General features: G+C 34.8%; 1 protein-coding gene across 5 annotated transcripts in view; it reads left to right on the forward strand.

Moving 5' to 3' along the window:
• LOC120522957 (uncharacterized protein DDB_G0287625-like) overlaps positions 1-16914 on the forward strand; it is a 148024-nt gene that overhangs the window by 89703 nt on the left and 41407 nt on the right. For all 5 annotated transcript variants that reach the window (XM_039743813.1, XM_039743812.1, XM_039743811.1 and 2 more), the window contains 5 exons: positions 624-671; positions 4143-4202; positions 7461-7520; positions 13039-13098; positions 14201-14260. In XM_039743813.1, coding sequence (XP_039599747.1) covers positions 624-671; positions 4143-4202; positions 7461-7520; positions 13039-13098; positions 14201-14260 — 288 coding nt within the window. The remainder of the gene's footprint in view (positions 1-623; positions 672-4142; positions 4203-7460; positions 7521-13038; positions 13099-14200; positions 14261-16914) is intronic.

A 16914-nucleotide genomic window follows, 5' to 3' on the forward strand; every position in this document is an offset into this window, starting at 1 on the left:
TCTCAGCCAGCACAGGGTGCAAGGCAGGAACAAATCCCAGGCAGGGCGCCAACCCACCACAGGACACACACACATACACATCAAGCACACACTAGGGACAATTTAGGATTGCCAATGCACCTAACCAGCATGTCTTTAGATTGTGGAAGGAAACTGAAGCACCCGGAGGAAACCCACACAGACATGGGGAGAACATGCAAACTCCACGCAGAGAGGACCCAGGAAGCAAACCCAGGTCTCCTTACTGACTCCAAACAAATTCTGTGTAGATGCAGTAGTGTTGACCAATGCACTACCTGTGCATCCGTAACACAATTACTTTTCATTTTTGTACATAATACAGTATAGGGTGCCTAACAAGAAATATGTCAAAAAATCTAAAACAAGCTAGAAAACTAAAAGTACATTCTAGTATTAACTTGATACAGATACTTTTTACGTGGTAAGACCAAGCTAAATCTGCTACAGTAAAGCAAAATTGCATTTAAAGTAGACTAAAGTTGCTGTTTAACACTTGAAACGAATTAAACAGGTTTGAAAATGTTGTTAAGTAGATCACCTATTTAATTTTTTGATGTATTAGATTTTTGTTTTTTAATTTATTTAATCCTGCATTTTTGTAGATAATGTAAAGGAGATGGAAAAGGGAACAACTCAAGATAACTTCACAGGTAATTACTGATTTGTGAGATGCTGTGTAAAGTCAGTGGTAAACTGTTCATTACGTATGCTTCATAATAGTATACTGTCTTCAAAATGTTATGGAGAACTCACATAATATTTCAGAATTATTCTAAATGTATTGGGTACTGAGTGTAGGAGAATTTTCATAATTTAGGTTAAACAAAAAAAAACTGTCATACTTGCTAATGGAAGAATGGCCAGTCCTTGATCAGGCCTTTTTCGAGAAGTGATTTTCAAGGGATAATTTACTGATTGCCAAACCAAATCTCTAAAGAATGTGGACCTCAGGAAGAAACCATAATGGCTGTACCTTGCACTGTGGAGAATGTATGCTCTTTAATTGAATTGGATTTACAAAGCAAACTAACTTCTGAAATTGAATTAAGAGTCCTATTTTAATAGATTATGAAAAATAAGTAAGTACTTGAGGGATCTCAGACTTTGTTTGTGGAAGGTTTCTGCTATTGCTGTTTTTTGTTCCAACTTTCTTATTACATAGCAGTTACATGTTTTCAAATTAAAATCCTGTCTTAATTTATCTACTTATTTTTGTTCCTGGTGTGCATATTTGGCTGTCAAATTAGAAATTAACTTTGTAACTGACTAGGTTAACTTTAATAGTTTACCACAACTGTATTCTATTATTTCTGCATTCATTTTTTTAATCAAAATAGAAATACAGTGCTAACATATTTCCGTACTTCAGAACATGAGGAAATTATGAAACTGGGGGTAACACCAGGAAAACATGTTGAAGTGCAAAGGTCTCTTCCTCTGTAAACCGTGTGCTTTAAACAAATTATCAGATGCAGCAGCCGACAAGGCAACAAGATGCAATTCAGAAAAAGACAAGTAGCCAATATAAGATGGTCCCATATGTTGCAGATTTTGGACATTCTTCACATGTCCAAATGTATTCCTTCTTAAAGACAAGTATATCTTTCTATTATAAAAAAAAATCCTGGAGAGAAACACTAGGGCAACGAGACGTAATCTTCACATGAAGATCACGGAAGACACTTAAAAGACCTGCAAGACTAAAGAGATTGGCTACGGAGCATCTTGCGTGGACCTTAAACATGAGAGACTTTGTGCCAAGAGATTGATCCAGGACCGTCTCGCGATGACATAGAACATGAGATTCTTACAAGACACGCCATACTTACAACCAATATCAAATAAGACCACGGACAGCAACACACTCAGTCGTGTTTTGGCTTTGAGCACACACAGATCCAGGGCTCTCAGTGCATATAAATCGTATAAGGACAATACGTTATAAATTAAACGTAGACGACTAATCGAAGTAGAAAGCAGTGCGGAGAAAAGAGACTCAAAAGCGTTGGAGAGACAAAAAAGAAAAAGAATAATCTAGGTGCAAATTCAGAAAAGAAGGAAAGTAATTATCAGCCTAGAACAAGTGGAATTGAAAAAAAAAGCACGTCCAATCTGGACGTTAGCGCTATACACAGGCAGAGCAGGTTAGAGATTATGAAAGCAGTGGATTTCGAAAGGCTCAAAAAAAAAACGGCGCAATACACATGTGGAGAAAGTTAAAGAATATGAAAGTAGGAAAATTAGAAAGTATAAAAATAAGAAAGTAAATATCGCAGTAACACAAACAAACAGAAATTATTACTCGAAAAAGGGAAAATAATCACCATGGACCAGGTGTCATTGAAACAAAAGCAGGACAAAGCGAGGTCAGAAATAAAAGACAGAGTAGAAAATAAAGTAAAATGTCATAAAAAGGTTAAAAAACAAAGGGGCTAAATAGATAATGAAAACTGGAATTCAAAAGACTCAAAAAAAAAACGTAGGCACGAAACACATGCAGAGCAAGATACAGAATATGAAAGCAGAAAAAAACAACAGTGTCAAAACAAAGAAAGTAAATATCACATTAGCGCAAAGAAAGAGAAAAAATGAAAAGGGGACTAGAGATTGAATATATAGACATAAGTGATATGTCAGAAGTATGTAAATATTGTAAGGCTTTGAAGTTTAAGTCAAGAGAATTTCAAAAACAGAATTTACCTCACATGCATTTATTGGTTACTTTGCAAAACAAATTATTAACTGCTGATGATGTCGATCCTTTTCTCTGTGCTGAAATTTCAAACAGTGAAACCTATCCTGAAATATGGTACAAAGTCATTAAACACAAGGCCTCATTAAAAAGATTCAGCACATTGGGACTCGATAGATTCCAAATATTGTTTTTACAGAAGTTCTGAAGTAAAATTGAAACTAATGAAATAGCAACAATTCAAAGAAAAAAAAATCTTAAAAGTGTGTATCCGGAAAAATAAAAATGGGGTTTGGTGAGTGAAGCGAGCAGGGGGCAAAGCCCCCAAGTTTGTAAAGAAAGAAAGCTTTGAGACATCTGGAAATGTCATTGAGAGATCTTAAATTGTATTGTAAATATCAGCAAATTATATTTAGATACTTTTAAATAAATTCATGTCTTTTTAAATATATCTTAAAATGTATTTCAGATATCTTGAAATAAAATTCAAGATATCTTCTACTACATAGATATCTAAAATGAATCGCAAGCCAAATTAACATTTAGAGATACATGAAGAAACATATTTTGAGATATCTGGAAATGTTTTAGATATCTTAAAATGTTAATTGCATTTTAAGATACCTGAAATTAAGATATCAAGACATTAATCTGAGATATCTAAAAATGTATTTTAGACATCTGAAATATGAGTCAAGATTAAGATATCTAAAATACATTTTAAGGTATCTTGATTACATTTCCAGATATCTTACATAAACTCCAGACAATTTCACATATCCAAAATGCATTTAAGATATCTCAGACACATTTTTAGGTATCTCAAAATAACTTCCTGTTCATTTCGAGATATATCAGATTAATTTCAAGATATTTTTTTTTAAAAAAGAAGTTCCATTTAAAATATAGTCATTTTTACAGGACGTCTTTCTGTGATATCTTGAATTTCAGACATCTGACTTATTTTAAGATATCTCAAAATATGTTTGCATTATTTCAAAATGCACAGGGAACTTATTTCAAGATATGTTGAATTACATTTCAGTCATCTAGAAATGCATTTTGAAATCTTTTACAAAATTTCTCAAAATACACTTAAAGTACCTTGAAATGGACATACAGTATTTTTAGATTTCTGTAATTCATTTTAAGATATTTTAAACGCATTTCTGATATAATCAAATGCATTTTGTGACATCTATAAATGATTATTTGGCTTGCCATAATATATAGACTATTTTTATGTTTAATTTTATTCTGATATCTTTAATTATGTCACTGAAAGGAACTGGCATTTCTGCCAGGGTGGGCTTCTACATGGTATCTAATATTGCTGGGCGGGCTCTGACTGGATTAAGTGGGTTTGGAAATGTTATGATAATTTGGATGAATAAATATAATTTGAAACTGCTGTTTTATTTATTTTTAGATAGCAATAAAGCATTAGCAGCACCAGCACAAGACATTGACAAGGAAGAAAATTACTCAGGTATTGGATATATTAGCTTATATTATCTTAGCTTCTTTTTGAATAATAAAAAAATGTGCTCTAGTCTTTTCACTGTCTATTAACTGAGGTTGACACAAGCAAACATCTGGTAACAGGCTGTTTGATATTCAGTGTGTTTATCAAACACACTTTCTGACAGAGAAAAAGTAAGTAATGTGTGAAAGAAATGAAAAGAAATGCAAAATTGTATTTAAAGCAGAGTAGAGTTGCTGTCTAATTCTTGAAATTAATTGAACAGGTTTGAGAATATTATTTTATGTAGATTACCTAATTAATTAGTTTTCATACATGTAATGCTATGGCATTTATTTTATTTAATACTGAATTTTTGGAGATAATATAGAGGAAACGCAGGGTAATGGGCCTCAAGATATCTTCACAGGTAATTACAGTTTTGTGAGACACTGAACACATTCAATGATAACATATTCATTGCATACCCATCTTAATTTTATACTACCTGTAAAATCTTCACATGTACAAATGATTTCTCTCTTGAAGACATGTGCAATATATCTGTAAAGCTAAACTGTCTCAATATGAGTCAGGGCCTGTGTGGTTGGTGCAGCTAGTGATAGATTGAAGCCCCATTCAGAGCTGGTTCCTGTCTTGCATCCCATAATGCTGGAATTGGCAGTTGTTCATCTCAACTTTGTAATGGACTGAAAGAGTTCTAAAGTAATTTTCAGTGTACCACAGTTACCCTAGCATATCTTCAGGATACACTCATGCTGGAGAATACACTTCTATCTCCAGATTATTAAATGAATGCTACTACTGTTTGAAACCTTTGGTACTATGCTGTCTAAATTCTACTTACAGATCTTTAAACATACAGTGTAGGGCCATTAAGCCGCGGTGATTGGGGTCCAAACTGCTTAACCGCGGCTTAAATATTTTTTGATAAAGCATAAATTACAATAAATAATAAAAAAATAAATGCGTTTTGATCACAATCCTTTCTCACGTGTTGACCCGCGAGTCGCCATTTTGAAAGTAGCGCCGTAGTCTCACAATCACAATATTGCGTGCTGCATATTAAATCGTGATTAATGGTCTTGAAATTAATAATAAATTATTATTTAAGAAAAATGAAACATATCAAATACATTTAAAACATTTTATTTCACATCTTTTCATAAAAATTACTAAATATTTATTCGTAATATTGCATGGCACAATACAGTATTAAAATAGTAATTATTTGACATATAAACGAAATCACACACAAGCACTTTTATTACCATCACACATTAATTAACAATGTTATAAACATTTCAATAAAAACTTTTTTATTTCCAATATAAAATTAAACATACAGTAATATAATAGTTGTTATTACACAATAACAAGTTACAAACAGTCTTTATTTTTTAGTAAAATACGAGGTGATGTCAGCTTGCTTCTTGTTCCTAGAAGTTATCAGCCTGGCATCTCTTATGAGAGACTTCAGCTGTAGTGCCTTTACTTTATCCCCCACACACTCGTAGTACTCTAAGGCCACTTCAAGACCTTTAACTGCAACATCAGCGGTTCTAGTTGGAGGTACTGGGACAGGATCTTCTTCTTCTTTATCTTCATTGTGGTTTTCTTCAGCTAAAATGGAGGATGCTATTGGGACGTCATCATCTGTGGTGGATCATGCTGCAAGGATTTCTTGTACTGGTACACTTGAGTGGACAGCCGACATCAACTTCTGTTCTGCCTCCCGTATGTCTTCTGGACTGAAACCTAGGAAGTCTTCATCTTCGTCTTCTTCAACAGTAGTGAGGTTCTCTGTGATGGGACCTCCAAGGGCTTTAGTCCAACAATTTTGAATTGTTTCAGGCTTGATTGCTGCCCAGGCTGACTCAGACAAATACAGTGCTTCTTTAATTCTTACAGTCTTCAGGAACATAGGGACACTCTTATCTTCTACAACCATGGACTTTTTCATCTCCCGTCTATAATTGGCCTTGAACACAGAAATGATGCCTTGATCTAGGGGTTGAATCTTGGACGTTGTATTCTTTGGAAGGTAATAAACAAAAATCTTGCCATCTCTGGACTTCAACGTCTCTGCAGGGGAGTGGGCTGGACAGTTGTCTAGAAGTAGGCATGCTCGTGGTTCCATTCCCTTGCTTCTAAGGTGCCTGGAGACATCAGGGATGAACGTCTGGTGAAACCACTTCTCAAAAATTGCTGCTGTCATCCAGACATTCTTGCTGTGATCGTAGTCCAGTGGCAATGATGACATGTTGATGTTGTGGAAATATCTTGGGGATCCAAACTTGCCAATACAAAGAGGTGTTAGCTTGTGATGATCCCTCCAGTTGCAGCAAAATAACATTGTCACCCTGTATTTGATCTGTTTATAACCTTCTTTGCTGGTGTTGTCTTTCTTCATGGCTAAAGTCCTATCAGACAGAATTTTGTAGTAAAGGCCCATTTCATCAGTGCTGCTGTTCTTCTATGAATTGTTGAAATTTGGGAATGAACTCTTCTGCTGCTACAGTGTCTGCTGGCTTAATCTCGCCATTGATCTTTACTTGTGAAATGCCGTGTCGCTGTTTCCACCTTTTCAACCAGCCACTTGAAACTGTAAACTCAGAATCTGCATCGGGACCATGAGTTTCCTTGTATAATTTTTCTGCTTGCGCTTGGATGACTGGACTGAGAAATAGGGATACCATTGTTTCTAGCCTCACAAAATGCATTAAAAGTTGCTTTGTCTAATTCTGGATCTTTTGCTGTTCTGGCTCTCTTGCATCTTAAAACACCTTCATCAAGCTCATCAAGAAATGTTCTTAATTTGTTTTCATCTTTGATCTATCCGTGTAGTGTTGTTAAGGTACCCCTAACTCTCTGCTTACTTTAATGCGAGTTTCACCATTTCGTATTCTTTCAATGACATCCAGCTTTTGCTGATCATATGAAGCGTGTTTACGTTTATTACTCATGGCGTAAAAATTTTTAAAGCAAATATGATGTGCTTGCTATAGATTCAGAAACTGAAGTGATTTACATTGGGTTTGTGACTCATATTTATACAATTTCAAGTTATATCAGATTATCGAATTAAAAATAATACTTTAAAAATGAGTTGATTTTTTGCGGATTTACCGCGGATTAACTTTGTAGCATTGTAAGGTGTGAATCAATTATAATGGCGGCTTCCATAACGCTGACACTCAGTGTGGATAAAACAGATTAATATTTGAATTTCATTGTAAGTCATTTTATTTGTTTTTTTTTCAGATAGTGACAAGACACTGGCACTACCATTAGAACAAAATGGCAAGGAAGAAAATGAGACAGGTATTAGATGTAACATATCTCAGCTTCTTTCAGAACATTAAAAAAAATGTGCGCTCGTCATTTGATTGTCTATTAACTGAGGTTGACACAAGCAAATATCTGATAATAGGCTGCTTGATATTCATTTTGTTTATCAAACACATCTTTTAACAGAGAAAAGTAAGTAATGTGTGAAAGAAATCCATTCGTTGTTCTGGTGGTCTAGTGGAAGGGTCCTCATTTTTAAAAACCTGTGATGCATACAGGACTTTTTTCAACCACATTTTGTAACTAGACATTGAATTGAAAGCAAAATTATATTTAAAGTAGAGTAGAGTTGCTGTTTAACTCTTGACATGGATTGAACAGGTTTGAGAATATCATTTTATGTAGAATATCTATTTACTTTGTTGTCATATATGTGATGCTATGGTGTTTATTTTATTTAATACTGAATATTTGGAGATCATGTAGAGGAAACGCAGGATAAAGGGCCTCAAGATATCTTCACAGGTAATTACTGTTTTGTGAGACACTGAACACATTCAATGATAACATATTCACTCCATACCCATCTTAATTGTATACTACTTGCAAAACCTTCACATGTCCAAATGATTTCCCTCTTGAAGACATTTATAATATGTCTGTAAAGCTAAACTGTCTCAATATGAGTCAGGGCCTGTGTGGTTGGTCCAGATAGTGATGGATTGAAGCCCCGTGCAGAGATAGCTTCTGACTTCCATACCATAATGCTGGAATAGGCAGTTTTTCACTTAAAGGGTTATGAAACCAAGTTAGGTGTGTCACAAATACCCTAACTTAAAGTATACACTGAATCTAGTGATATCCTTTAAACATTTGTTTATGAACACAGCTCAGGAACCTCATCTAAGTTTCATATTAGGCTCAAATTCTTTATTAAAAGTTCATATATATTCTGATAGCCTGTACTATACATTTAGATATTATTCAAATTATCCTTCTATAGTAGATTCAGATAAAGGATAAAGATATTTATGCTAAATTCACTTACAGACATTAATTTATTCACAGGTTTTGTTTCAACATAAAGCAGAAATATCTATAGCATAGCAAGACAAGTTTACATTTAGAAGTGTCTCAAAATTTACTTCAGGTATCTTTAAAAGTGCTTTACTTTTCAACATATCTTAAACTCATTGCCAGATATCTCAAAATGTGTTCCTTTATGTTTTAAGATATCTGCAATACATTTTGCGATTTTCCCTATGTATTTACGCTTAACACATTTTCAGATATCTCAAAATTATTTTGTGTGCATTTCAAGATATCTGAAATGTATTTTTAGATATCTGAAATTGGCCCTGCATGCATTTAAAAATATCTGAAATACAAAGTCACTTTATATGAAATTTCTTATTCTTTTAATGGGAATTCCTGTCTATTTTACGATATCTTGAAATGTATTCAAGATGCCTCAAAATGAATAGAAAGTTATTTTGAGATATCTCAAAGAGCATTTCTGTATCTAAAAATGGGCAGAAAGCTATTTTGAGATAGCTGGAAATGTCTTTGAGATATCTTAAATTGTATTGTAAAAATAAGAAAATGATATTTAGATACCTTGAAATAAATTCATGTCTCTCTTTTATATAAAAAAATTCCTGGGATGAGACAAGACTTTTTTTGAGAGATTTTTTCAAGTCCCACGAGACAAGACTTTGGCCATGAGATTTTTTCAAGTCGTGCCCTCCTCTCAACCATATTCAACCACACACACGGTACTCTCACCTGTCATTCGGGTGAATGCTTTTGACAGACACTGTTCCTGCTCTCTCAGCTCTTATAAATGTCAACCTTTTCCTCACTTTAAGCTCCCGATTAAAGAAGATGTATTATGTCCAAATCTTATTAAAGAATTTCATCATGACAGGTTATCAACAGAAAAAATGAGTACACGGGCAATCCTAGCACAGAGAAACAATGAAGTCAAACGAATTAACGCCAAAAATGTTGATCGGTTACACAGCAAATTGGTTAAATGCGTATCAATAGACTATGCTGAAACAGTTGATGGTGATCGTACAGAATATGAAAACATCAACTTTTAATATCCCGAAGAATATCTACAACCGTTAACACCTTCCGGTCTTCCACTGCACGAATTACTGTAGAAGGAAGGATGAATCCAAGAAAGGTAATGTAAATCTTCCATGGATAAAATTAGACAACAAAGGATATCTTGATATGCCATTCATATTAAAATGACAGTTTAGCTTCTTGCAAATGAAATTCAATCAGGGGCAGTTATATGTTGCATTGTCACAATTAATTTCCAAACAGAGAATCAAAATTGAATGCGATATTGACAAAAATTTTATTCAAAAAATGGTTTTTACTGAAGTTTTACAGTAAAAGTGTAAGTTTAAAAAGTATTTGCGTATTAATTTCAAAGCCAAACAGCACAAAATCATATTATGCAACAAATGACTCTAACTCAACATGAAACATAATATACTTTTAAAAGTATTGCGTTTTACTATTTTTAATATGGTTAATTTCCCACTGTAATGTAGAATAGTTAGTATATTATGCATATGTAACAATTCCCATGAAAATAAAAATCTGTTTAAATTGTAGATCCGCATCCCCAAACACGAGCGGCAGAACTGCAAAGAGGCTAGAGCTTAGCACGAGCCTAGGGGTTGGTGAGTGAAGCGAGCAGGGGGCAAAGCCCCTAGTCTTTTTTAAAGATATCTTAAGATGTGTTTCAGATATCTTGAAATAAAATTCAAGATATCTTCAACTACATAGATATCTAAAATGAATTGCAAGCCAAATTAACATTTAGAGATACTTGAAGAAAAATATTTTGAGATATCTGGAAATGAGTTTTAGATATCTTAAAATGTTAATTGCATTTTAAGATACCTGGAAAGGAATTTTGTGATATCTCTATTAATTCAGCTTGCCATAGACATGAACTAGAGGCATATTTTAAGATATCAAGATATTAATCTGAGATATATAAAAATGTATTTTAGATATGTGAAATATGAGTCAACATGAAGATATCTTAAATATAAATTTTAAGGTATCTTGATTACATTTCCAGATATCTTACATAACCTCCAGACAATTTCACATATCTAAAATCCCATCCATCCATTATCCAAGCCGCTATATCCTAACTACAGGGTCATGGGGATCTGCTGGAGCCAATACCAGACAACACATGGCACAAGGCAGAAAACAAACCCCATACAGGGCGCCATCCCACCGCAGCATATCTAAAATGCATTTAAGATATCTCAAACACATTTCAAGATATTGCAAAATAACCTCCTGTTCATTTCAAGTATATCCGATTTATTTCAAGATATTTCTCTCTATATATAAAAGAAAATCCTGGAATGTAAAAGCCAGGCGACGAGATGTGATCTTCTCGAATGTTCTCGAAAGACATTTTAAAGACCCACGAGACGAAAGAGAATGGGCAAAAAAAATAAAAAAAATCAGTAGTGTAATGGAAAGCAGCACACACCACCGATACAGGTGTCTCAGTGCATATAAAGCGTATAAAGGACAATATGTTATAAGTGAAATGTTGACAAATAAAAGATCGCATTAGCACAAATAAAAGGAGATTAATCAGGACCAGGCGTCATTGAAAAAATATCAGGTCAAAGCGAGGTCAGAAATAAAAGGAAAAGAGCAGAAGAAAAGTCTTTTCGCATTCGCATCATTCAATGCACAAAATGTAGATTTACACAATAATGGAACATACAGTATGAGAATCTGTGGACCCGCAACAGTTAAAGCAACTACAAGTTTAATTTAAAAGAAAACACAATTCGGTGAGGTGTGTATTTATGATCACGGAAAAGTGATCACAACGCGAGCAGCAGAGACACAAAGTAGCAAAAGGATCAGTGGCTGTACAGGCTTTAAAAATATCATCACGCTGCCCTTCTCGCAAACCCCACCCCCCATACCCCTCGGACAATGGGAGCAGCGTTATACGTCCTGCACAAAAAGAATTTAACCACGCCCGGGGACAGAAATAAAGGACAACTATTCTTTTTACACCGTCACATGAGACCACGCAGTGAACCATCATTTACAACAAGTTCACAGACACCAAACCTAACAGTTGTTGGATTGCATTTTGCAAACAAGCATCATGTGCTCCCAGCTCTTAAAACAACGACATGAGACAGGCAGAAGAGGCAGCTTGCAAGCAGCAAAAAGACAGCAAATAATCCAAAGACATATCCTTAGTGTACATTTAGCCAAACCCCCCCTTCACAACACGAGCAGCTTTATACGTCTGGCAACAAAGAGATGGAACCACGCATGGGGACTGAAATAAAGGACAAGTATGGTTTTTACAAAAGTTTTTAAAGTAAAAGTGAAAATAATGCATATGTAATAATTCACAAGAAAATTACAATCTCTTTAAATTGTATATTGCCTGCCTCAGTAAAGTCATCCCTGATGGAGGATCGCAGGAATCATGGGAAAGAGGGGTACTTTCATCGGATTAGCGCTATTTCAGATGTGGAATGGCAAAATGGGGGAGGCAGCTTGATGAATGAGGTCTCCAGGACTTAAAACAAATCCAAATCATATTATGTGATATCATCTCATGTGAAATTCTACTCCGTACTTTTAGAATTTTTATTTTTATACTGTATTGAGGGTTTATTCTGTTCTATGTAATGTACTGTGTTGTATTGACCCCTTCTTGACACCCACTGCACACCCAACCTACCTGGAAAGAAATCTCTCTTTGAACTGCCTTTCCCAAGGTTTCTTCGAATTTTTCGCTACAAGGTTTTTTTTGGGAGTTTTTTCTAGTCTTCTTAGAGGGTCAAGGCTGGGAGGCTGTCAGGAGGCAGGGTCTGTTAAAGCCCATTGCGGCACTTCATGTGTGATTTGGGCTATACAAAAAATAAATTGTATTATATTGTATATCCGGTAAACCAAACATGGGGTGGGCGAGCGAAGCGAGCAGGGGGCGGAGCCCCTAGTTAAAATCAATACAGGAAGTCATTCTAAGATATCTTGAATTTCAGACATCTGATTTATTTTAAGATATCTCAAAATATGTTTGCATTGTTTCAAAATGCACAAAGAACTTATTTCAAGATATGTTGAATTGCATTTCAGTTATCTAGAAATGCATTTGAAATCTTTTACAAAATTTCTCAAAATGCACTTAAAGTATCTTAAAACGGACATACAGTATTTTTAGATATCTGTAATTAATTTTAAGATATTTTAAATGCATTTCTGAAATAATGAAATGCGTTTTGCGACATATATAAACGATTATTTGGATTGTCATACTATAGACATTATGTTTATGTTTAATTTTATTCTGATATCTTCCATTATGACTCTAAAAGGAACTGGCACCTTTGCCAGGGTGGGTTTCTACATGGCATCTAATATTGCTGGGAGGGTTCTGACTGGATTAAGTGGGTTTGAAAATATTATGATAATCTGGATGAATAAATATAATTTGAAACTGCTGTTTTGTTTATTTTTTTAGATAGCAATAAAACATTGGCACCAGCAGCACAACAAACTGGCAAGGAAGAAAATGATTCAGGTATTAAGATATCTTAGCTTCTTTTTAAATAATAAAAAATATGCGCTATTAACTGAGGTTGACACAAGCAAACAGTCATTCATTATCCAACCCGCTATATCCTAACACAGGGCACAAGGCAGGAACAAATCTCCAGGCAGGGCGCCAGCCCACCACAGGGCACACACACACACCAAGCACACTCTAGGAACAATTTAAGATCACCAATGCACCTAACATGCATGTCTTTGGACTGTGGGAGGAAACTGGAGCACCCTTAGGAAACCCACGCAGACACAGGAAGAACATGCAAACTCCACGCAGGGAGGACCTGGGAAGCAACCTCAAGTCTCCTTACTGCGAGGCAGCAGCGCTACCACTGCGCCACCATGCCTCCCTATCTGGTAACAGGCTGTTTGATATTCATTTTGTTTATCAAAGACACTTTCTGACAGAGAAAAGTAAGTAATGTGTGAAAGAAAACCATTCATTGTTCTGGTGGTTTAGTGTAGGGGTCCTGATTTTTAAAGACCTGCTTTGCATACAAGACATTTTCCAACCAAAACTGTAACTAGACATTGAATTGAAAGGAAAAATGTATTTTAAGTAGAGTAGAGTTGCTGTTTAACTCTTGAAATTGATTGAACAGGTTTGAGAATATTATTTTATGTAGATTACCTAATTAATGTGTTGTCATACATGTGATTCTATGGTATTTATTTTATTTAATACTGAATTTTTGGAGATAATGTAGAGGAAACACAGGATAATGGGCCTCAAGATATCTTAACAAGTAACTGCTGTTTTGTGAGACACTGAACACATTCTCTTGTCTGTAAAGCTAAACTGTCTCAATATGACCACACATTCAATGGTAACATATTCACTGCATACCCATCTTAATTTTCTGAATAATAAAAAATGTGTGCTAGTCTGTTGACTGGTGTTGACACAAACACACATCTGTTGGCCAGTTGATTTTCATTTTGACAAATTAACTTAAGTAATGTGTAAAAGAAAACCAGTCATTGCTTTGGTGGTCCTCCAGTCTGATGAGTTGCTGTGATGCCTGAAGATCCAATTTTATTTGTTTTTTTTTTTGTTTGTTTGTTTTTTTATTTAGTTTGCAATGAGGCAATGGAGCAACCAGCAGAACAAACTCGAAAAACAGAAAACGAGTCAGGTATTCCACATACTGTAAATTGTTAAGTTTCTATTGACTTATGTTGACACAAACAAACATCTGATACCAGATTTTTTGATTTTCATTTTGTTTATCAAACACAGTGGTTATCAGAGGTTCTTAAGTAATGTGTAAAAGAAAATCATTTATTAATCTGGTGGTCTAGTGGAGGGGTCCTCCATTTTGAAGAGTTGCTGTGCCTGCAGGACATTTTCCAAACCAATTTCCTAATTAGATATCGATTCCTTTGGTTTATTGGAGAATAGAATGTTCTGATCCTTCCAGATGTTATTATATTGCTCTCACAGAAATTGCCAGGAAGGACTAGAACCTCTTTTTTTCTATTTTAAATGTAAAAATATTTAATTAAAATTAGCCAATTAAACACACATGAATTGGTAAAAGGTATAGATTTGCCAGTCAGCTCTTTAAACAAACGCTATTCTTTATTGCATTGTATTCCAACTGTTAACAACTCTGGTGATAAACTGACTTAGCAACTTTAATGGCCATGTCTGTAGCCAACTTCAGTTTATGGCAAAACTCACATGGTGGTAGATGTACAGGTACATAAAGTTTTGTTATGGACAGCCAGGAGCATTATCCGGCCGGGATGCTAGTATTGTGGAAGGGCAGGGGGAGAGAGAGTGGTCAGGGAATTATCTTCCCTGGGACGCTAGAGGGCAGATAATAGATAATATAGAGGAGTGGCAAAATGAGGTGCCTGAAGATATCATCACAGGTAATTACTGGTTTGTGAGAAACTCAGTAGATTCAATAGTGAGCAATTCATTACATATCCATCTTCACTATACTGTCTTCAAAATGAAATTATTATGCATATTGTGGGCATTGTATACAGCAAAATGTGTCTACTTTAAGTAAAAGAGTGAAACCTTTCATAATCGTAAAGGGAAAATGGTTAGACCTTGTACATACCTTTTGAGTGGGGATTTTCACAAGGATACTGTATTTAATTACAACACCAAAGCTCTAAAAGAATGGGGATCTCCGGTGCAGATGTTAAACGGCCTCACTGTGCTCTACCAAGTATATGTGCTTTTTGAAAGAACTGGACTTAAAAACCAGACTGACGTCAGGTTGACATTCTTCAGTAATTTGGGTTGAAAATGAGTTAAGAATCCCTTTTTAATAATTTGTGAAAATAAACAAAAGCATAAGGAATCTTAGACTTTGTTTCTGGAAGTTTATTATGATTGCTGTTTGTTGTTCCAGTTTACTTATTAGATAGAAGTTAATTATGGCTTCCATTTCAAATTCTGTCTTAATTCATCTCCACATTTTTATTACTGGTGTGACTATGCAGATGTCAAATTAGAAATCCACTTTTTAACTGACTAGGTTAATTTTACTAGTTTGTCACAACTGTATAGATCTCAAGAGCTAATGTATTTCTGTATTTCAGAATATGAGAAAATTGGGAAAATGTGGGTAAACAGCACGAAAATATTTTTAACTGCAGTGTACTTAGAATGGATTATCAGATGCCTCAGCACATAAAGCAACAGGCTGTAATTCAGAAAGAGAGTAACAAGTAGCAAATTTAAGATGCCCCCCATATATTGCAGACTTTGGACATTCTTCACTTGTCAAAATATGCTCTCTCTTAAAGACATCTATGTTTGTATAGCTACTACAGTATGTGTCAGGGCCTGTGTGGTTGGTGCAGCTAGTAATGGACTGAACACACTGCAGGGCTTGTTTCTGCCTTGCATCATTTAATGCTGGAATACCAATTTGTTCACCACAACCCTGTAATGGAATTTAAAGGGTCATAAAATGAATATACCCTAGCTTATGTCTTCAGTATACTCCGATGCTAGTGAGCCCAATTCTGGATCAGGATTATTAAATGAGTGCTAACTGCTGTTTGAAACGTTTTGTAATGTAATGTCCAAAGTTTACTTACAGATATTTATACATATGTTGTGCTAAAATGAGGGTATATCAAATTAGTTTCATATTTAATATTACTACCCTCTTGATTCATTAACAAGTAGGGACCATTTTAAAATCATAATTTCATCAAAGCAGAAGGTTATTGAAATTTGACAGAAAAATTCACATATTGATTGTATTATCTGTTTTTTCATATTGTGCATCATTTACCAGATTTTGTTTTATATTGGATGTGCAAATGATTTCCAAAATAGTCTATTACCCTTTCCAGGGCTTGCTTATTCCAGAATGTTGGAATGGGCACTCAAAATTATGCCCATTCCAACAGCATGAGAAGCAAAGCAGAAACCAACCCAGGATGGGTCGCCAGTCTAGTACATGGTACATTCATGTCTCATCAACATTAATGCATACAGGGTAAACTGGACATGCCAATTAGCTTAACACACATTTGGGATGTTGAAGAAAAGATAAAAGGCCAACAGAAAAACTCTTGCAGACGAGAGAAGAGTTCAAACCTCACAAAAACTCTGTGAGGCAGGAGCAGTGTTACCAACTTTGATTAAATCAGTTTTAATTATTGTACAGAATACAGGTGTCTGAAAAGAAATGTGTCAAAAAATCTGAATTGCATATTAGGTTCAGATTCTTTATTAAAAGGTCATAGACATTTTAGATATTATTCAAATTCCCCTCCTATAGTAGATTCAGTCAAATGATAGGGGAATTCACGG

The sequence above is a fragment of the Polypterus senegalus genome, chromosome 2, assembly GCF_016835505.1.
Source record: "Polypterus senegalus isolate Bchr_013 chromosome 2, ASM1683550v1, whole genome shotgun sequence".
In the NCBI taxonomy this organism is placed as follows: Eukaryota; Metazoa; Chordata; class Cladistia; order Polypteriformes; family Polypteridae; genus Polypterus; species Polypterus senegalus.